Raw genomic sequence first — 23,724 nt, forward strand, 5'->3', positions numbered from 1 at the left:
ATATTAAAACATTACTGTGCTGAAAGAGAATACTGTTAGCCTATGCGGTATAAGGCACTCATTTGAATACTGGATCTGAAAGAAATTTAATATTCCACATAAAAAAAATTATGAGTAGTTTCTTTACCAGGTAGGATTCATAACAAAGCCAATTTTCTTCTGTATAGCTAGCATTTCACCCTTGAAGTTCAGTAGCAAAGCACCCACGCTGGCCCCAGCACTGAGCAGAGACCACCTCTTTGTGCAGTGATTTCTAGTGCAGGGTCAGAAACGACCAACGCAGCTGCAGGGAGCACTGACAGGTTGTTGGGGGTTGGGGTGAAATTTGGGGGAGCCTTTGTTTCAGTTTTTGTTTCGCCAGATCCACCAATTTTAACAGATAAGAAGAGCTATTCTCACCAGTCTAGTAGACATGGCCACTGGCCGTGTCGTACTGTTTCTCCTTCTTATCCCACTTTACCTGCATCATCTTGGGTTAGTTAGAAACAGTGTATCAGTCAAACAGTCTTTCTGATGTTTTTTTGATTTGCTGTAACATATCTGAAGTTACTTTAGTTCACAGTTATCTTTGTTTCAACCATTTAATAAACAATGAAGTGATAGGACACTATAGAAGACAAGATATCAACTTTTCAATATGTACTATGGTACCCGTGCAAAACACTGCACCTGCAATATGCAAGTTTAGCTGCAGTTACTCAAGGAAGTTTATAGAGAGCAGACATGATCCATAAAGATATTTTAAAATTTAATAAAGCTTGGGGAGAAATTGCTAGCAAAAAATGCACTTCTATATTTTACCCTCTCCTCTTTTTCTTTCTGTTCCTTAGGCATGTAATCAGTTCATTTCATAGAGTATAAGGGATGAATAAGGTTTCCAAATTGGCATTCTGATTTTTAAAAAATTATCTTGATTTACTGTTCTTTCTCCGTTGTGAATTACTGTACAATAATCCTAATCAACCAGCCAATTTCAGCATCTTTGTAGGAAAAAGCAGAATCAATCAAAATAAAAAGGAACAACCCCTGGAAACTATCAATAGAATAATTTACTTTTTTTGTCATGAGATAGTATCTAAATATTTCCTTCCAAAAATACTTGAATTCATTGTTCACTTTTGCAAATATTTGAGTGGAAATACTCACAATTGAGGAATACTCCCTCAGACCTCATTAGTTTGAAAATTAGCCAACACATTTGTTAAAATCAGTGGATTTTTTTCTGATATCTAAAAGTTTCCAGAGCTGGATCATTGGATTGTTTTTTTTAAAAGCCTCTAAAAAAATCACTTTCTTTTACTCCAAGACAAGTGGACACATAAAGGACTAATTGCATTTAAATTCTTCCAACAGTTATAAAAGCTGTTATGGCTGAGGAGCTGCCATAAAACAACCACATCTTCACAAATATGCAGAATTCTCCTTTCTTCAAAGGAACAGGTATGAAACTTCCTACATTGCTCCAAAACAGATTGCCTAACATTGGCCATGTATTTTTTTTTTTAACTTAATAAAGGGGTGATTTTTTACAAAAACTTTTTAAGCATTTCTTCTCTTTCGATGGGTTAGATTTTGCAGTGTTACAAAAGTGCTGAAAGGAAAATTTTATGTGAGGTAGGTTATCATGACTTAACAGAAGTAAAGAGATAGAAATGCTGTAATAATGGTAGTGTGATCATTGTAAGAAGTGATGGAATATCATCTCATATAAACACAACCAATTATTCCAGCAGTTACTAAATCTGCTATTGATTTCAATGAGCATTATTTTTTTATTATTCCTAATTTTTTGTCATATATCAACACCTAAAAATGCTGTCATAAAAACTGCACTGTGCTCATTAGATACTTGTATTTTAGAGTAGGTATTTACTCTCAAATACTCATGGTTTAAAATAGGCAGTACCAAGGCCAGTTTTTCTGTGACTAGAAACATGGACTTCTGCTAGAATCATTAAGCTTATGCTGACAGTTTTTTAAATGCTTTTTTGTGTTTTAAATAGAAGTTGAAAGAAAGTTAAAAAAAAATATTAATCGGAATCTCTCACTAGGGCTCCTTATTGTTATTATAAATTAAATAAGTAATGATAGTTGTCAACACAAGTGCTCCCTGTCTGCCATTAGTGAGCGTTATTTAAGACTTACTGATTTATTAGTAGCAATTTTCAGCAAATGCGTTCTTCGTGGAGTGGGTCAGCAGAAGCTGTTTTGGAGAGGACAATGTGCTGGTCTGCCGTGGAGCGCAGGTGCCCTGGCAGCGACACAACCTCATACACTCCGTCACCTGCGTTCTTCATCCTTGTGAAGGGATAGCCCCTCCCGGTGGGAATACGTTTTAATTTTACTGCCAGCTCAGTACTTGGTTGGAGTGAGAAGCCAACAAAGTGCTGATTAATTTCTGCCAACACCATGACAGGGCTTTTGCACGTGCAGCTGGCTGGCTGGCATCGGGCTGAACTACCCGTTCATCTCCATTAGTTCCCCAGTCTGAAGCCACGATGCAGCCCACGGTGCAGACTGCAGTTCCAGTGAATATGTGAGCAAATTTTCTTCATTTAATACCATAGGTAATTCCAATACTGTATATCCAAAAAAAGGATTGGGGCCCCGGGGGGGGGGGACACACCAAAGGAAATTATCATACACCTAGTAAATATAATGCAATCAGTTTCTCCTTAGTTCACAAAAGCAAGATTATTACTTTTTTTCCCCACTTGTTATTTCCTGCATACAGTTGGCTTTGGAATGATAGTAACTAAAAATACAGAAATTTCCAATGCAAATTTAAAATGTTATATCGAATTTTCTGCTCAGTCATATGACACAGGTGCCTACAGTAGCTTCACTTCTAAATAACAATACTAAAATACACTTTTAGAAACTCTTTCACATTTCTGTAGCCTTGTTTACCCAAAATAGCTGTCATAGAATAATATTACAGCAGATCTACATAGTATGTCTTATAGAATACCTATACCAAAATTCATTAATTACTCTGGCAAATAATGACTTCAGTTACACACTACAGTGTCCATACATGGAATTGTTCTGGAAAAGCTTGGTTTATCTAGTCAATTTCTTTACAAATAAAACCTTTAGTGGCAATCATTGAGGACTAGAAATATTTTCACAAGTTGCTATAAAAGAATAACTAGCTGCTAAATGAATCTTCCCAGTGCCTGTTCAAAGGATGACTCATCTGCTCCAATATTCTTGTGGGAATGACAGTCAACATTCTTTGACTTGGACATCTCACATACCTTTTCAGATAAAGCATCTGAAGTCATCTTCATTATTTAAAAAAACAGAAAATTTCAAAGATAAGAAGAAAGGCCTTTATCAAGAAACCTGTAATCTTGGTGTTAATACATTTCATGAATAAGGACATAAGAAAAAAATACTCTTTTTACCAAAGATTTAAAAAAAAAAAAAAAAAAAAAAAAAGGCAGCAGCACATAAGAGAAGCATTAATTCTCTGGGAGCGTTAACGACATTACCAAGCATCCCAGAGACACTGACGACAGCAGCTGGTGTCAGCCGGCTATGACCCTGAACCACCTCAGCTAACTTTGAAGTTGACCCTGCTATGAGCAAAAGGTGGAAAAAAATGACCTCCAGAAGTCCATTCTAAGATGGCTATAATTATCACTAGTAACTAGTAATCATTGCTAGTAATAATACTTAATTGGTAATCTTCAGGCACTGTAAATATGCTCTTTATTGTTGTGGGTGCCCATTAAGAAACTCAGCTGAATGCAATCTAATCTAAAGGGTCAGGGAATTTTTAATTATTTTGCAGTAAGTCACAACCTTTTTTTTAAGTAAGTTTGCTAAAACGAGCACAGATCTATAGCATTTATAGGATTGCAAAGAAATACGTAACACTGATTTTTCTGTCATACAAATAATTATTTTATTTGGACAAAAGATTACTTGGGGAAATCATCATAAGAATAAGATTATATATGAAATGTTACTGATTATATGAATCAGATTATATAAAGTATCTGATATATTTCCTATATGGGACCTACAGTTTATTGATACAGCTATTCCAAGGGTTAGTCCTAAGGCATTACAAAGCTTTGACACTATTACTTTTACTTCTGCTTAATACCTAGGCCATTTCAATTGAAGACCATTATGGATGTGAATTTTTTATAGTAGGTGAAATTTTGTAGTAGGTGTGTAGTATGCCTACACAGTATTCAACAACACAAGTAGGATACTGGAAGCTCCAGTCTGAAACATTACAAGTGTTCTGCAACAACCCTAACGTTGCACAATGGCTAAAAGAAAAAAAAGGCTCAGGGGACAGCAGGACAATGTAGTCAATAAAGATTGCTTTTCATTTTTTACCAGATGACTTTTACATGCATTCTCTAATGTCCAGTCCCTTTACAATCTTTACGTGAAGCTTAAGTGTCCTAAATCTACCAAAATTTTAACAGTGAATTGACTGTGTGAGTAATTTGCGTATGCTTGAAACTGTTGCCAGCCAATGTTTCAGGAGGTGGAGGAAGGTGGTCTCTCAGGTGCATGGAATTAGTGTCTTTCAGTGGGCTAGGGTTATCATGCCACCTCCGTAAGTACGGCTTTTGGATGCCTTTTGTCATACACTCTGACTAATGTGTTTGCACTTCCTATGTGTGTGAATTGGTGGATCTGACCGGCAGAAGCAGGTTATCTTTTAATCAATACGTAGTCTGAGAATCTACCAAACTGACTCAGTCTTTCTTCCTTCTGTTTTCTTGACTGATAGGGAAAAGCACAAAAATGCAAGAATATGATGCAATGATGTGATTATATCACAACTTGACTGATTCACTTTCAGAAGACTACCTAACAGTAAATGGCACAGTGCAGGTCATCATCCTTTCCTTGAATGGTTCTCTATGTGGGAACACTTTGGGGACAGCCAACCTCACTCAGCCCATTTGTCTTCACCCTTGACAAGTGGGTCAGAATGGGATGCCCTCCTTCCACATCAGATGTTTGAAGCCCAAGTTTTTTTGTCGTAGCTCCCCTGAAGGTCTTCCAGTAAGATGGACATAACAGTGAGACACACCTTCCTCTCCCCATGAATATCACTGCTGTGTAGGCTGATGTGGCTGTCCAGGAAAATTCTGTTCAGATCAGAAAGGATGCAACCACTGCAGTACTCACAGAAGACGATAAAAATGTGGCCCAAATCTGATGTTCAAAGCTAGGCAGATGGAAAAGGAGAAAATATTATAACAGAAAAATAAGGAGAATATAAATACCTTTTCCCAGATCAGGGAAAGTTTTCTTTCCTCCCCACACACAACCCCGTCCCCTTCACTTACTCCCCATTCTGCTAAGGGTTATCACTGCCCACTGCTCCAGCCCCAAAACACATCGACCAGAGGAGATGAAGCTCTAAAGAGACATAGCTAATTCTTTCACTGAGAGGCAAAATGTTTCATGGAAGTAACACATTATGTAGGACTTTTAAGAAATGTAGACATTTAATGTTTTTACCAAAAAAAAAAAAAAAATCAAACTGTAAAATACATCAGCAGAGACGACAGGAAACAGAACACACAGAAGTAAGAAAGCAAAAGAAAAGGCCCACTCTACTGGTAAATGTATTTCTTCTGATAACAGATATATAATTCACTCAAAAGGCCCTAAAACAGTATGTTTCAATAAGATAATGTGTCTTTGGTAAGAAATCCGTATTTGTCTGATACTGTCATTTTATCTCTGCAGAGCAGCTTTACCAAAGTATGTTCCTGTTTTGTTCCTGGTGTTAGAACCATATATATTGGTCTAGGATATCTTCTATCACCAAAAAATATATTTTAAACCACAGAAGATACATTGTTACGCACAGTATTTTATGTCCATTTGGTGTTTTGGGAATCATCAATTGCTTGTTTTCTTGTTCACTGTGGAGTCATGTACTGTTCAAGTGCAACCTAGACTAGTCCAGTAATGGATGTTTGTATTCTGTGTCTTTGTCCATATGCTTGCCTGTTTAGAACAATATCACAGATGTAAATAACAAAACCTGATTTTTCCTGATGCATGCAGATCCTCCAAAGTTTGATAGGATATGGCCGAATATTTCTTCCCTTGAGGTTTCTAAACCAAACCAAGGTAGGATGCTGTAAAATTCCTAGTGGTCTAAAGTTACTGAAATTGTTTTGAAGGAGTCCCACGTGGTGGCAAAAGTAGTAACAACAATAATCCAACTCATTTTTCTTCTGGTGCCAAGTAATGCTACTCGGTGAGAAAATAACCATAAAAGAGACCTTATCTGAAAAGGGAGTCTTCCAACACTCAAATTGTGCACATTACTGCGAAAAGTCTGGAAAAGTAGATGCACAGATTATGAGTACTGATATACAGAAAGCCCTGGATAACGTTGGACTTGTTTAGACAGCACAGCCTGTATTCTAAGTTCTGAGATTTTTGAGTGGGAAAGATTGTCATTGTCTACATCAAACCCATTTTTAATGTCTCGTTTCCACTTTGTTTTCCCAAGTGAGCTGAGAAGCATTCTCAGCTTGTGTGCCATCCACAATACAAGCAAGTTCTCTGCAGGATAGACTCATAGCAGTCTACAATTGGAGTGCCACACAAACAATTACTGACAGACTGTGGCATGATTATTAGCATTGAAAGAGACAGAAGACTAATAAAAGTAAGATTCTGTGTTACTTGAAGTTATGTTCGCCTATACTTCACATTTCAAAATGATAGTTCATTACAAAAAAAATGTCCTTTTGTTCTCCTTATTTACTGCCCTTTACTCCCCAAAAAATCCCTGCAGAAATCTGGCCTGTGGCTTGCTTTGACTGTTCAAAGGGTGTCCTTTCTGTGCTATAACACATACAACTGGAGAATAATGTTAATGAAAAGGTGATCTAGAAAATAGCTGCTAAACTGAACAAGATGTATTGGGAATCTGGGGGGGAATTACATGGGAAGGGCCATAGTTAAAACCATTGATCACCATGACCAAATCAAAACATACGCACAGACTTATAAAATCTACCATGTTTTATGTGCACGTCTCTATGTTCCCAACAAAATAGAAAATACTAGTGGATTTGTGCTCTCTATAAGGATTAACGATGTACTTTAGTTCTCATTATTTACATATATTTTAAATTAAATATCCCTGATGAAGTTATGCTTAGCTTTTCAGTAACTTCATTTAGCTCATGGTACATTTTCCAAGCTTTTGCATGCGTTCCTTAAACAAAACAAAAAACAACAGATTGATCTCTGCTCCTCTGCTTTCTGTAAGGAGTAGCCTGCATTATTCACAGGAATTTTAAATCAAAACATTCCCAATTAAATGATACTTAGCACTTCTAATGGATTTCATAGCTTAATTATACTGCTTGTGATCTGAGACTTAACTTCATTGCAAAATGAGTCTTGAACAGAAAATTATTCAGTCCTTCTTCCTCAAAAATAAGAGTTATAGCAAATTTAGTTCCGATGTTTCAAGAGGGAGCACAAAACACAAAAACTTACAAGCTTTTCTAGTCAGTTTTTGTGTTTGCAGCACATTGTAACAATGTTTAACATGTATAGTAGATAAAATACTTCCGTCAAGGATAGCATATGAAGAGAATAATTACAGAAATCTGCCTATACCTAATATTGTTAATGGTGTTTTCTTTGTTTATGCTATTAGGCCAGAATAAATTTTTATACAAATTTAATAAAACCCTTTGCAGACCACTCTGGTTACCATATAGTCATCATTGGTCAGGGATTGGGAGAAATCATCAAATAACCTCTAACACAAAACTGCCAAAGTGTATAGATGTGAATTACATTCCCTTTCTTTATCTTGGATATTACAGCTCAAGTGATTCAATAGTAGATAGTACATAACTCATTTTCCCTGACTTTCAGTCTTTCCTTATAAAACAATAACCAGGGTTAAAGTTACTTTATAAGTTAGAAAATAAAAAAGTTTATTTTAATCTTTTGATTTGTTTCTATATGATACCTTTTCTAATTTACTGTTCATTTTATTACCTGTCCAGTTGCTCCCAAATTAGCTATGTCAACTGTTTCTTCTGTTCAAGTTGCAAACCACAAGAGAGGTAGGAATTCTTGGATTCATACAGTGATTCCATAGTGCTCTGTGTTGTGAAAACATTGCACTGTATGAATCTGGAATATCTGTGAAGTGTACCCATCAGCTTACTGGTGAGGCATCTTCATTGACAACAACAGAAGCATTAAGTCGCATAAACATAAGCCATACAAGGAAAATAAATACGCTTCTTAGACAGTTGCTGCTGGCATACGAAGTGACATGGCATTTGTTTTTAAAGGAGTTAAATGTATGAATATGACCATTCAGATCATTGACTAGAAAGCAAATGTTTGCTAGAGTCTTGTTTTCCTCACTAATATGCATAAATTGTAAAAGAGGATACATAAGCAGATTTGTTGAGGGCAAACAATACATAAAACGTCAATTGTCCGTATCCTCAAGTAGTGTCTGTAAATGCCATGGAGTGTAATGCATAGTTATGTCGTTTAATGCATTGTAAGTGCGCCTTACATCTTCATTTTATTGTAACAGTGTGCAAATTCAGAGCGTAGGCATTACATTTTGAACTGATGTTTCAGTGGTTTATTAAAATAATGGAATTATATAGGCATAATGAAAGATGCCAATATTCCCTCTGACTTACAGGCAACCCGTTTCATTTGCATATCTATCGTTCACAGTCTGAACCCTGAGATCCTCTCATTGTTTTTCCTGATCAATTTATCTGTAAAGAGTATGTATGCAGATGTTTTGTCTTTCTGTAGCTATTGTGATTATCTCATTATTCATGAAATACATATTAACAAGGAATAGGGATATTAACAAATGATTGAACTTAGTTTGACCCATTAGATGAGATCATGATGATGATCCATACTGTTTGTTATGAAGCAGGTCATTTCTAAGGTTACAGTGAAATCTCCTTTGTTTGCCTTTTGTTAGTGTATAGGGGAGGAGCACATAGTTACTGGAAAATGAAAAACACTGTAATGATTTCTGAATGCACTTTTCTTGAAACACTCTTTGTGCTTTTAATTAGAGAATGACACTGATAGATGTCTCATGCATTACCTGTCTTAGTTTAAAAAATATGCTTCCCTTCTGTATGTGTTTACCATTGTTTCATGTGATGATGTTTTGTGTTTTATTGGTCGCAGCTGAAGCTTCAGCTGAACCTTGTCCCCACAGCACGATAGAATGTCACCTCAAAGATGTAAATGCATAGCATTATAATGGGAGGGAAAAAAAGTACTGAATTTGTAGAAACAAAACTCTTAAGACGATCAGCCTCTTTATGAGCCTCCTTCAATGGGCAGTTTTATCAGGCTTTTTACAGTGGGATCAAGATCGTTGCAATAGAATCACTGCATTGTCTTTACAGGCTCATAGAGCCAGTCCTTCTGTGAGTCAACAAGGAAGCTGACAATTCCTGGATCATCCAAAGCCAATTCTCAAATCTAACGTGGCTATCTCTTCTCCCTTCTCCCTTCACGTTAAACCTATCTAACTATCTTTGCCTCTCCTCTGAGGTTTTATTTGCCAAATCATTTACTCCGTTTTGTTAATAGCTTTAAACCGTCTCCGGTTTACCTGTGCCTTTTCTGACATGCAGTACTCAAAACTGAAAGCAGCATTTTCTAGCACTGTAAGCTCACGTTGTTTCATTGTTGGTAAACCATCTGATTTTTATACTTCTCCCCCCATCTCAGTGATTGTGTGGCTTTGCCAGTGTATGAAGGTGCTTGGGCTGCTCGCCAGAGGCACATACCCAAAAACTTTAAGCTGTGCTTCTGACAGTTCTAATAAGCAGGCTTTTTTCTGGTCTTGGTGTGCTGGTTAAGGTGAGCCACATGATAAAGCTGGAAGGGCCATACAGCATTGACAGGTATCAGCATCCCAGCTGGCATAATGCTGAATGCAGATCTATACACTGTGTTTGACTGGTTTAGTGTGGCACCTCATGTAGCCAGTGGTAAAAATCATTCCATTTCAGTCATATGAAGACCCTTTACATAGCTCTCTTAATAAACGCAGAGGGATGTAAAAATGATTCACTTATCAGGCCAAGAGCAGTAAGCAAAATAGGTTCATATTACTGCACTAGCAAAATGCGGGAAGAGGTAGGGAGAAGCAAAAATTATTAAAAATTTGATTTAATCGTTACTTGCCGTGGCTTTTTTTTTTTTTTCTTTGCACCATTGCCAATCTTGGATCAGATGTTAGACTGTTTTTTACTTAACTAGGTTTTTTTTCTACACCATGTAGCATTTACCAGTCAGATGATCAAGATTCGTAGACGTTTCCTGTATCTTAGTATAAGTTAACTTGGAGACTAAGGCTTTCTTTCACACAGCACAGTTGTTACAAAAGAGCAGGACCAGTAAGAATGCAGCCAAGTATAAGAACTGGTCTCATTGTTTACCTTTAACATTGATGAGCCACACCTGAACTTGGTTAGTCCTTCTGCATACGGTTAGGAGCATGCGTGTACATCAAACTAAGTCCTTCATAATTAATAGATGTTTCTTGAGTCCAAATCATAACTTTGTAACAAGGCCTGTTACAGAGTGAATTACTTTATGTGCAGCTTTGTTTCCTGTGCTTTTGTAATGGCTAATTATGTGTAGCAGTAATATTACTGAAGGTCATATCGCAATTTCAGAGTGGAAGTAGTGCCATTCATTCACAGAACATTCTCAATTTCTTTCTGCTACTTTAAACACAAAAGATGATGTAGCATAGTCTGATCTACTGGCACTTCTTTATAGTCTGCATATTTTTGAAACATAAAAATGTAGTATTCTGCAGCCTGTTACTGATTTGAAAAACAAGGTAGATTATTTCCTCTAAATTCACCTACAGTATGATTATGTTTAGCTGCAAGTCTGACAAACACACTAGTATGGTATCATCTCACCAAAACAAATTGCCTAATGGTAACAGAAGACGAGTCCTTTGCCAGAGAGACTAAGACAGCTTTGCTTCTGGCTGAGATTCAGAAGGATCAGATTGCTTATCACTAACCAGCCTTTCTTATTTTAAAAACCAAACACACAAAAACTTACAAATAGTAACAATTTTCCCTGTGACTCTTGTTTGCTAGTGCTAGTTTCCACTTTTAGATCTGTTGCCTCTGCCCCACACAGGCAGTTTTTACTCGAGCAAGATGGATATACTAGGGAAGAAATGCTGCTGGGTGGCTGGCTGAGATGCTGAATCACACTGACCAGCTGCAAAAGACAACAAACATTAACACTTTTTTCCTCCCCACTCAGTTATGTCAAGTGGTAACATACTTAGACTGATACACCAAATGTTTTACCGTACTCCAGCAGTTACAGACATCAAAACTATCAGATAGGCATGAACCACAAAATGTTGGTTTAGCAGTATAACATGGAAGAGAATAAGAATGCATATATGTTGACCCAATGTGTATATATATAAACTGAATTAATGTTTCCTGGCAGCAGAAAGGCAGCTCTCAATATTGAAACATATGTTGTGCTAAGTGATGTACAGCATAAGAAAAGATGTGATCTATTTACAGTCCACTACATCAGACAACAGCCTAAAAAATATATAAGAATTGTGTATAACATACTCATAAATGTGTCCTGGTATTGTTATTTCTTTATAAAAATACAGACCGGCACAAATATTGTATCTGATGCCTACGCCAACAATCAGTGGGCTCATTAGGTGCCCCAGCATAATCGGCAGCATGCCATACGAAAGGCAGCACGGGCAGCTTGGCCCCTGTCACGTACGGAAACATTTTATACCCTCTGCTACAGCCTTATCTAATTACAGGCCAAGTTAACTTCAAGACCTTGAAGCCCTTCCAAGTCACTGCATCCAGAACTCCATTACTGCAGGAAGCATACTGTAATCTCTTTCAGCAGTTAACAAACTACATCTCTAAAGCATCAGTGTTTTTGCTACGAATTGGAAGAGCGCTCCAGAACCTCAGTGCCCTAATAGCTAGATACCATCTCCTAATTTCCAGTTGAAATTTCTCAATGGCCAGTTAACAGCCATTTGTTCTTGTGCCAGTATTGTCCATTAGCGCAGATACTCACTTGGGATGGGAGAAGGCTATCTCCTTGATGTATTTATAGCCCAGCGATATCCCCTGTCTTCAGTTTCCTAGACTAAACAAGCCAAATTATCCTAGTCTTCACTTTTTAAATAGGCTCTCTACTTCTCTGAACATCCCAATAACCTTTTCTGCATTCATTCTGGGCTCATAATCTCAGAGCTGAGTGATCAGACTTACACAAGCTTTCTACACAAAGCATAGCTGTGCCTTCTATAACGATATTGATACATTTCTAGTTTCTCCTTTCTGCATAAACCCAAACATTGCTTGTCATTAAAGACTAAAAGGCACTAGCGTTCTGCACTTAATGAAGGGGTTTTCAAAAAGCAACTGTCATGCCAGCTGCATTTCAGATGGCTGCAGTAAGCATGCTTTCTATTCAGTACACTTTTCAGAATTGTTGTGATCTTTTCTGGCCCAATTGTTTTTCATCACAGAGTATAAAAATGGGTTAATGCTTACCTCAGAAGTGCAGTAGAAGTAGCTCCCAAATAACACCGTCTTTTCCTTCCTATTCTTCTCTGTTAATTTTTTTTTTTTTTTTTTTAGGAGGTGCTGGCCAAAATTGTCAAACTAGAGATTTGTTTAGTCTTAAAACCAAAGTTCCCAAGGTTTCTACCAGTTACAGCACCCCAAGTTCAGCTGTATTTTTGAATACTCACCATTTACGTCAGAACAAAGCTTTTATTCTACTTTGAGTTGTGGATTTAAGCATGATGAAGTTTGACAATTTTGTCCACTGTATTTAACATTTTTAATATGAGGAAGTTTCTCCTGGGTCTTGGTTTATGTTCATCTCAAACGTGCAAAAAGACGTGCATTTCTATCAGCGGAAACCAAGCCTCCAGTACCCCTGAAAGGTTTACAACTGCAAATGCTTCAGTTCCATCAGGTCTGCCAACAACAGCCAACCTTCGACGTCATGCTATGGTTGTCAGGTCACGCTAACCTGCCTGAAACAAACTTCACTTTCATTGCAGATAAACATCTGCTGTTGTCCATGTTACACATTGATTAACGTGTATGTGCCATTCATTCATACTTCTGTTCATGGTTCATTTTTACTAAGCATGTAATGTGCTATTACTCTGCTGCTGTATACATTTTGTATACATTTCTGTTCTTCCTTGAAAGACTGTGAATGCTTCGGGCACTCCAACCGGTGCAGTTACATCGAGCTGCTCAATACGGTCATTTGCGTGAGCTGTAAGCACAACACTAGAGGTCAGCACTGTGAGTTATGCAGGCTTGGCTACTTCAGAAATGCTTCTGCAGAGCTGGACGATGAAAATGTGTGCATAGGTCAGTCCCGGGATACTTGCGGCTTTTCTTCTGTGCCTTTTCAGTTACTGGCAGCTGCTAGGGACCACTGCTGCTTACTTGCCGGTTGAGCCAGAATGAGCTTTTTCAATGGATAAGAACATCTGTGTAGACTTTTCACCTCATTTCCATTGCCCCTGTAGCCCTGAGGAGGTATTTTGAACCTGTGTATGATGATGAACCTCCCTGGCTGAGGGTCCTGGGCAGACTTTCCTCGGGAGCTCCCGAGGTTGGTCGTGCTGTCCTTCCACAGGAGGGAGCCACGCTGCAGTTGCATGTGTGAAAACTGAAGGGTTGAGTCATAAATACCTGTTCCCACTGTAACTTTCGGAATTATTAGTACAGAATCTTGAATACTTGCCTGGAGACCTACAAAAGTTGCCAACTGCATCAGTAGGACATGAGGAGTGGTGTTAATTAGCCCCTTTTATCCACTTAAATTTCATTAAAACATGTTGCAGCTAGTTCTCCTCCCAGGCACAGGACCATAAATGCAGCGTTACCTTCCCTCTCCTTAGAGGAGAAACTGAAACAATGCCCACATGGTTAGGAGAAGAATTTGTCAAATCAGTTTGACATGACGTCAATTTAGAAAAGGGATGCCTAGGTGAAAACAGTGCTTTAAAACTAGCGTCCGCTTTAAATACCCAAAACGCAGAATTAAAGAAAATGTCAGAACATAATATGAAAAGCGTATTAGGAAAAAAATAAAAAATTTTATCACACTAGGAGAATACACGTTGTTCTCATGTCATGACAGACAGGATATGGCAAAAGTTAGGACACTAGGTGAAGATCGAACATAGACAATAAAGGAAGCCTCATACAATGGCCACCAATTAATACGTAGCCACAAAAGGCACAATTCTAATAACAAACAGAGGTGGAGAATTCCATTAGATGTTTCCTGTAGACCTAAGCATCAGTAGAACCTGTTCTGGATTTTCATTGTGATTTTTTTCTTTTATTTCCATTTTCCAGGAAGCAGAAAGAAAGAGTAGTTATATTTTCATGCCAAAACAGACTATGGGTGAATAAATTATATTTTAATATTCTTTATAATCCATTGCTGAGATTCAAGCTAGAAACTGTTCAGGTTGCTGTTATTTGGTTCATTCTGCAGCCTGACAGATTTACATTTTATTTCGTGATAAACAGCCAGATCCATCCACGCACTGCATTTCACGTGTCTTCCTTTTAACTTTGCTTGGCAACACATTCAGAAAATGCATGATCTCCTTTGACATTAATTAGTTTAAGCTGAACTTCAGTAAGCAAGTCATGATTTTGTATGACTGTGCAGAGGAGAGTAACCCAATCGAATGTTCCTGGGAAAAACCTGCTGTCCTTCATATTTGTGTGATGCAGGTGACTGACATCACTGATATGACATCGGGGCTGTACAATTTCAGCCGCCTAAATAGGCCTAGTGAATATGACACTAAATTAGTCTATTTGGGATTTTTCATCAGCTCATTCAGTGTTTTCCCATGTACACTGAAATGCTAAGACAGCAGCTGTAGCTACGTAAGGCAAGGTTGTTAATAAACCAGGAGTCAAAAATAAGTAAATTTTAAATTAATTTGCAAGTAATGTATTTAAACTGTCTTGGTAAAAACAACCGTGCACTTTGAAAATCCCCAGACTCTACAGTAATAAAACTAAAAACCTTTAATTTAACAAGAGCCTTTAAAAAAAAGGAAGGAAAAAAAAAAAAAAAGATGGTAACACAATTCACTTGCTGACTTTCCCACCTTAAAGCAAACAGAATCTTCTTGGGCTCCCATGAAAATTATACCGTGTGAGATGGCTGTAGTATCAAACCCTGATTTGCTACATATTAGGTAATTTGTTTTAAATAAGTAATATTCTCGTTGGACTAAAAATGTTTTCAGGATCATAGTGACCATCCTATATACAAAATGCATGTATCCTACTTGATTTGCCAACTTAAGAAGACTCTTGCTACTTCTTGTTTGAAGTCAGCGAAGTGAAGCAGATACCTAAGCACTTTTCAGAAAACAGAGAAGTTTGTGCTTAAAGTGCTTTCCTGAATCGGGGCTCCTAAGATTTAATTGGGCAAAATGTAGAGTATTTTCACCTCTGAGAGAGCTGATGGATTCACCACCCTTCTAGGTCAAGCACAAAGAGTCTTGCTCTATTGGAAATGCTCATTTCTCTTTTCTCTGAGTTTAAAAGCAGTGTTTGGGGGTTTAAGTACAAGTGAACTGTTGGCATGAACATTTTAATAAGCAGATATCCAGTGACATGTGCAAATCTTATTCCTGTATGAAAGTAATTTTTCCAGGCTAATTTTTTTCCTCTTCAGTCATATATGTAGGAAAGTAAAGAATGTTTGAGTAAGCTAGTTTAATGACAGCTAACAGGGCTTTGTCTCTGATTTATCAGAACTGTTTATATAGTTTTTGTAAAGATATATGGTAAGTGCATGGATAATAAATCTGTGAATCTTAGCTGATGCTAACTAAATGGAGAAAATTTAGAATATTTCAGTTTTAAAACTAACAAGTTACAAGGAACTGAAGTACTGAGAAGGTTTTTACCAGTGAACTAAATGCAATGCATTATACAGTGGGCTTAAATCTAATTACTTTATGCCCTTAATTTCTTCAGAAGCTAAATAAATTTTATTCCCTAAAATGAAATACCAAAAATCTGTGGATTTCTCAGTTAACTGCAAAATTACCTCATATGGACAACTACAGTTTCTAAATAAATCAAGGTATTTTAAAGTTAAAAATCGTTCACTCGACATGCTTACAGTGAAAAAGAATTTAACAACTTGAAGAGCTTTTTATTTCTACAAGGTCTTAATAACTCTTTATTTCAGTGAATACACACACTGACAAGCATGGATAGCATGGAAACCACCAAGTAGACCCAGAGTAATAAAACATTTCCTTTGCCTAACTACATAAATACTGAAATGGTAATAATTGTCACACATATACGCCAACCTGGCAGTCACTTAGGCTTAAGCTTCAACTAACGCCTAGGAGACCTTTAGAAACCCTAATGATACATGGTTAAATGAACCCTAAGAGTTGTCCTGTAGCCACTGTCAACCCAGACTGATAAGTAGCAGGCCTGCAAGCTTCAGCCCATTTTCCTAACCTCCTTTTTTACTTATTTTCATTGTGGTTTGTTGGCAGCATCACACTGATACAGTGAATCTCAGTGAACAGTTGACTACTACTGTCATCTGCCCATCCTTCAGACAGTCACCAGATGGAGATTAGGAGGAGAATTCCTTTGCAGTTCAGATCTGCAGAGGTTTTTTTCCTTGCCCTGGAACCTGGTGTGTGGTCTGCTTATTTGGAATGTTAATTTAATGTTATTTAATAACCTTTTGTTGTAAGGGCGTTGGAGATACTCACTGCCTCCCTGCGGTACACTGGAATTGTGGCTTTTGAGCTTTTCAGTGCCTTAAGTATTTAGCAGGTCTTGGGAAGAGTTCCAAAACTTGTGATACTGTGTTGGACAATGAGTCTGGATGTTCAGTGGACCTCGGTAGACTATGTGCCTGTGGCATCAACTGTGTATTGGGAAAGGTGGAGGCTAGATTCAGTTACTAAAGGTTACTGGGTCTGTCTGGTGTTCTGATTTGAACATCTACTTTTGTAAAAGGGCCTGGCTTAAAGTTTTGTTTCCACTACCTACTTACCCTTAAACAGCACAATAAGGGCCAAGTACTTCTTATGTATGTCTGTGATAGAGTTCAGTAGGAAAGCTTCCACTGATTCAGGGTCAGTTTCTTGTTCTCTGGTAAATATAATGTATCTATAACATTCAATATCATAGTCCATACGTTTCTTTCGCAAACACTTGGTTTAAATCACTGTAACTCCATTATGTCCAACTAAGCTCTTTTTCACGTACAAGAATCGGGCCCTCTGTTTCTAACATAATTCCAAGTTTTTTGTCTTTCAAGGTTTTCTATAAAAACTCTTCAAGGAAATTTTACTTCTTGCATCCAATATTTATCTCAGTTCTATGCCTGTTTACATCCATCTGATTAACATCAGAATTGCCAGCTTTTCAAATGGCACTCACTGTGCTATAATTCTGCTCAGCCTTGCACAGTATTTTTGGCGTGTCACTTTTCAACTTCATTAATGAATGTTGCTAGCTAATTAACTATTATTATTGTGGAACTCCGTTTGCCAAAGGTAACTATTCTTCTTCAGCATGCCAAATGTTCAAAGTGCCATCTGTAATTTATAGTTAATAAACACTGAGACAACAGATGACAAATGTCTTCCTGGTAATTTTTTTCCTATTAACAGTTTTTCCATTGGATTTGTTTTTTATCTTTTATTTCCCAGTTCAACTTCATGTTGTTGTTTACAATATTGCTGAGGTTTAACCTAATGCTAGGGAACAATTGCCAAAGGTAGTCATCAAAGTAGCACTGCTTGACAGACATATAAAGCCAGACTCACAGCAGATTGCCCAGATTCAGGAATCGATTTGTTTATCTTTAGCCTTCAATAACAGCAGAGAGCAGATGCTGCCAACATGTGTCTGTGGTCTCAGTTGACAGTGGAGTTACTCTGGGTCTACGTGGGTCTATGTACAAATAAGATACAGCCCTTCATTTCAAAAAAAAAAAAAAAAAAGCCAAAACAAAACACAAACAACCCAAAACTGAAGAACAGGAGTGCCAAATATGAGCTCTGCTAGCTACTGTCTTGTCTTCGTTCAGCTAGCTGAAAGCTGAACACAGATATTGTAATCACATCTGAAAAAAAAAGGGCTGTGAATGAACAACACAGTAAGTGTTGTGGGAGGAAATGGGTTACCCTAGTCATTTTTTAATTAGGTGAACACATGTGGAAAATATACAGCAAGGAATGAGCCTCATTGCATTTTCCATCTGCCCACTGGGAGGTGAGAGAAATGAAAATGGCAGCATAAAGCCAGTTCTGATAAGTTTTGCATTACATTAGTGCTCACCTCAAGCTTTTCATTGTGGAATATGTAAAAGGTTTAACAACATCACTGATAAATACAATCTCATCAATTTAATAGCAGATATCCACATAAATTTTGCTGCTGCTCAAAACTATAAAGGAAGACTATCTTGGAAATCAGTAAAGTGCATTTATATAGCCCTGAAAGGCATTCAGCACTTCCGAAATATTGAGTAATATGGACAAGTCTATTTTAATAATGCGAACCATTTCACCCTGATGGCACATTGATATATCCATGCTATACAAAGCTTTTCTAATGTTCATTAAATTGTCAAAAATATTCTTACCAAAAGAGGATCTGTTACAATCACTTATCCTCAAAGACCATGGTATCTTCTGCCTTTATATCTTCCTGTTTACTTTTTCTCTTCACGTCATAAAATGTATCTTCCTGAAACGACATATGCAAACAAACAAATGGACCTATACTAGTTATATTCACTACTCTAGATACCCTTAACAGACAGTCTTCCTTTACCTTTAGCACTGGAAATGCACCCTTTATTGGTATTGAATGAATTGTCACCACGTGTAGACCTGAATCCAGTGTGTATGTGTTGTCTTGTTTCTGCAGACTGTTATTGTAACCCTTTTGGTTCAGTCCATGATCGCTGTAATGACAGAGGATTTTGTGAGTGTAAGGAGGGAACATCAGGGCCTAAATGTGATAAATGTCTGCCGGGATATATCTGGCACAGCTTGGGCTGTCAACGTAAGTAACTCTGAGAGTCGCCCTTCTCCCGCAACTTTGCTGCCTCTGCATCTGTATGCTATCACGTGCAGCTACTTAAGAGCAGAAAATGAGCAAACCACTCTACAAGCTGTAGGAATGCCATACTGCCTGAGCCTTTTCGAAGACTCCCAGATGAGGACAGAAAATTGACAGTGCCATCCATTTATTTCAATGTTTTCAGTGTCCTCTTTCTTGCTAACGCCTGGAGGAGCTCCCACTGAAATCTGTAAATATTTGTGTCTTGCCAACTGTGAAATAAGTTTTGTGTACTAAAGCATCAGCATATTAACTCCAGATTTAAAATTCTTACTAAAAGACAAAAGGTGATTTCTCTGCATGTTCACTTTTTTCTGTATTAAACTTCAGCTTCTTGAGTAACTTAACTATGCTTTTATATCTTCAAACTATGTCCCTAGACAATGAAACTGCAAAACACTGGCTCATTACCTGTTATAATTAGTGAAAACTAGACAATAGCCAAAGGTTAAAAAAAAATGAAGGTGTACTTAACATCCTTAAAAATAACAGCTGAATTTTTGCGTAGATCATGCTAGACCAGATGTTGTTTCAATGCTTGGTTGTATATTTAGCTTCTCTTCTGGTTAACAGATCTTGTAAACAAGCGACTGGAAATACCACATCGGTACATACAGGATTAGACTTTATTGCAAACTTCTTTTGTAGTAAATTCTTAAGGTTTATTCTTTATGACTGGTTTGATCATCTACTTCCAGAAACTCTGGAAAGTCCTCTCATGTTTTTCTTTGACCTTTTCTCCCTGCCTCTCTTACACACACACATTAAAGACAGATTTCTACGAAAGGCTGCTTTTGATTTTTAACACTGCGAAACACAAGAGAGAATGTAACTGCTGACACCAATTAGCCAAATACTGTAAAACTGGCCATATAGCCACACAAATATTATAAATGCTCTAAAACAAACGCAAATCTTACATCACCACAAAACAAACAACAACAAACTCAAACAAAAAAAAAAAAAAAAACAACACAAAAAAAATCCCAAACAAAGCTAGAGATTACTGCTGCCTCTCCACCAAGCAATGAGTACCAGGACTTGTAACAATTCAGCAAACGTCTGGAAAGAAAACCAATAAATAAAATTTTTCAGAAACTACTGTGATAATTAACCAATTAACATTAAAGGTAGTATATGAAGAAAAAGGAAGTTTGCATGGAACCTGGACTTCCTCAGCTTCTGCTAGAAAGCTCCTGTTTGTGTTTGACAGGTTATTTAAACCATGCTTTTCACATGTAGTTGGTAACTGTATTCTCATTTTCTGCATGCTTGTACTTGACTTTTAATTCACAAAATTATTGAGCACTTACCGTTGCAGCAGAAAGCAGGAAAATAGTGTTTCAAATCTCAGAGTTCTCTATTAATATTTTGAAAAATCAGATGTTAGGTATCTCAGAAAGAAAAAGCAGTCAGAAATCATGGAATCTCCCTCTGCCTTGCACCCCTTGTGTAGGAAGAGGTTGTCACCACCCCTGTACCTAACCATTGGTACTGGCAAAATAAGCATTAGAATTTGTGAAGCATTGAGATACTGTAGTGACAGGAGCCACAGGGAAAAAATGAAAAAATAAATCAATTTGATTCTCTGCAGTAGAATCTGAATAAAGTACAGTAAACACCATGTCCACACAGTGGGTCTAAAAAAAGCTATTAAGTAGCCATGATATTGAAAAGGGCTGGAGGTCTGTGGAGCAAATTTTACAGTCTTATAATTATTACAATAATATCTAGACCAGCTTGTCAAACCAATTGCTTATGAATTGCAGTAGTTCATATCTTTTCAGGTTCGGATATTATAACCCCAATAATGTTCTTTTAATGAGGATTTTTGAGCCCAACATATAATTAGCCTGATTTTAGCTGAATCAGAGTATTTGTAAAAGCTTTAGACAGTTTCTGGAAATGCTAGCTAATGCCTTTATATTTGCTGACAAAACTGATTAATTTTGCCTCACTGTGTTGTAATTTTCTGAACAAACCTCGGTCCATGTAACTGTTAGATGTTTTCTAAATTTCTCTGCAAGGGTGGTGAGGCACTGGCACAGGTTGCCCAGAGAAGCTGTGGATGCCCCATCCCTGGCAGGGCTTAGGGCCAGGCTGGATGGGGCTTTGAACAACCTGGTTTAGTGGAAGGTGTCCCTGCCCATGGCAGGGGGGATGGAACTAGGTGATCTTTAAGGTCCTTTCCAACCCAAACCATTCTGCGGTTCTATGACCAAATTACCTGATCAAATTCAGGAGAAAAACAACTAGGTGCTGTTGTCAGTTTTATGGAACAGACATCAAATCGCCACATTTTGCCAAGCACACACCGATTTAAATCTTATTTCAAGTCTTTTCATAGAGGAACAGAACTCCAATTCATTTAATTTTGTAGTGTGGCAATTTTAGCTTTGTTATTTTCCCATCAAAATCTAAACAAAAATGACTGGGCAAGCAAGCAGACCTCAATATACAAGAAAAATAAGAACTGATTCTGCTGCCTTAGGAAAGCTCAGAAATGTTATTTGTCTGGACATGCAGCATGTGGTTTTGATCTGTTTCCCCAAGCTGCTGTACAGAAAAGTATATATGCAAAGATGGATACACACACACTCAACAGAGCAATATATATGTGTTTACTTTTTGTTATACATAGACTGTTGGCATTATTAAGAAAATTTAATTTTATGGACCTTTGTTGCTAAAGATCATTGACCTAGGGCAACAAGAAGCTTGACCTATAAATAAGTAAGTTAAATCTATACCATAGCTAGTTTAATTACTCGTATGATTGTATTAGTAAATGGAGCGGCTTAGTTTTATATATTACTAATCCTCTGTGGGAAAAACCAGCGCTGAAGTCCTGTTGTGTTTTCTATCGTTTGATAAATTACTGTTCGGAGTCTACCTTGTACCACACCTGGGCAAAAGAAACGGAGCTGTTATCCTCAGAAGTATTCATTTAGGCACCTCACTTGTTAATTTCATTTAAAAGCTCTGAGGATGCGAGCAGAACGCTCATCACTTGGTTTCTCCGTGCACACAGAGGTCGGATGCAATTTTAGACTTTGCCTCCCAGATAAAAAGCACTGTGATAACAGCTGTTATCTTTTAAATTCAAGGTTTACGCTGCATAGACGTGGCGGTCAGCAGGGTCTGGTTGGTACAGGAAGGTTTGCTGCCCTCAGAAAAAGAGGCACATTTGATGCTACTGTGCATTGCACTACTTCTGAGCCCCCCCACGTCCCCCACCAGAGCTGTTCGTGCTGCAGGCGGTGTGTGTGCAGGGAAGCTGCTGGGGCTGAGCTCTCCACCTGCCTCCCAGATACCCACCATGGTTTTCTCACCAGCATGTGCACATAGATCAAAGCACAAGGAATGAATTAGGAACAGAACAGCCTGGTCCTGAAACCCTTTTAGAATTCCAGAAACATGAGAAAATACATCACTGCATTTCATTTTTCTATTTTATCGAAATTAAATTATTTCCTTTAAAATGAACATTAAAAAAGAAGAGAAAGCTCCAAGCCTGGCAAGAAATTTAAGCAGCAGCTACAGCTGTTTTGAGCCAGTCTTTAAACATAGTGCTTTGTGATAAGAGGAACCTGTAACAAAAGGCAGAAACATTTACACACAAAAGACCTGCCTGAGTTTAAAAAAAAAAATGTTTGAAGGCAAAATATTAAGCAGGAACACTCGTTTGATTTTCCAAGTGTACTGCTCATAGTCTTACATCTTTTGTATTTCTCGGTCGTGATGTTTCAGGTGACTAAGTTCTGTTGCATATATATAGGAGCATTTAAAAATTAACACCTTTTAATTTCACGCACACAAGAATTGATTCCAAAACCAGCTGCATATTTATCCAGTCAGGCAAAGATAAAGTGACTCTTTTGCCAATCTGTTTACCAGCACAGCTCGAATTTTCATTAGGCATGATCACCCCACAGGGGAAAAGGTGAGGGAAGGTCTGATGATTAATATTATTCACTATATCACTTCATATAGTCTATGAGCAATTGAGCTTGCAGCCCCACAAAGGCCAGGACTGCGTAGAAGAGTTACCAGTGGTAGCTTGTACCCGAGTTAAATTCACTGTGTTATTTATTGTGAGTCACTGGTTTAAATCATCTAGGTTCAGTGGCATAAATCTTAAACAATTAACGAATGGGTTTTCAGCCAGATGCCTTATGTCAAGCTCTGGATAGTCTAGTTTACCCTTTTTCATTCATTTTAAATAGTTTTTATTAAAGCAGGCAAAGGATTGCACTCTTATCTTCAATATTCAAACGGCGCTCAGTGCTTGTATCCATCTTCCAGACTGAAGTTGCGTTACTCTGCAGCCCGTTAGATAATTTATATTCCGCCACAGTGTGCATTCAACTTATCATAAGATTTAAATATAAGCTTTTTTTTGTGTGCATTTTGTCATGTGTTACAAATGTTAGAAACCAAGGCATTTGATCAAAATCATCATGCAGATTGAATTGCCAAAGAAAAT

The 23,724-nt window shown here is 37.5% G+C and overlaps 1 protein-coding gene and 1 long non-coding RNA gene across 6 annotated transcripts in view; one reads left to right on the forward strand and one right to left on the reverse strand.

The window, feature by feature from the left end:
• NTNG1 (netrin G1) overlaps positions 1–23,724 on the forward strand; it is a 158,814-nt gene that overhangs the window by 111,612 nt on the left and 23,478 nt on the right. For 2 of the 5 annotated variants that reach the window (XM_056355568.1, XM_056355567.1), the window contains exons 6-7: positions 6,058–6,123; positions 8,034–8,093. The exons of 1 other annotated variant lie outside the window; for it this stretch is intronic. In XM_056355568.1, coding sequence (XP_056211543.1) covers positions 6,058–6,123; positions 8,034–8,093 — 126 coding nt within the window. Of the gene's footprint in view, positions 1–6,057; positions 6,124–8,033; positions 8,094–13,286; positions 13,455–19,043; positions 19,182–23,724 lie in introns of all 5 variants that reach the window. 2 more of the 5 variants (XM_056355571.1, XM_056355569.1) reach the window with 2 other exon arrangements.
• LOC130156787 (uncharacterized) lies at positions 1,451–19,072 on the reverse strand. Its single transcript, XR_008824612.1, has 3 exons — positions 18,948–19,072; positions 18,757–18,860; positions 1,451–5,206 (listed from the first exon to the last, which is right to left on the reverse strand). It is a non-coding gene; the product is annotated as an uncharacterized LOC130156787 (long non-coding RNA).

This window comes from Falco biarmicus, chromosome 11 (assembly GCF_023638135.1).
Source record: "Falco biarmicus isolate bFalBia1 chromosome 11, bFalBia1.pri, whole genome shotgun sequence".
Taxonomy (NCBI): domain Eukaryota; kingdom Metazoa; phylum Chordata; class Aves; order Falconiformes; family Falconidae; genus Falco; species Falco biarmicus.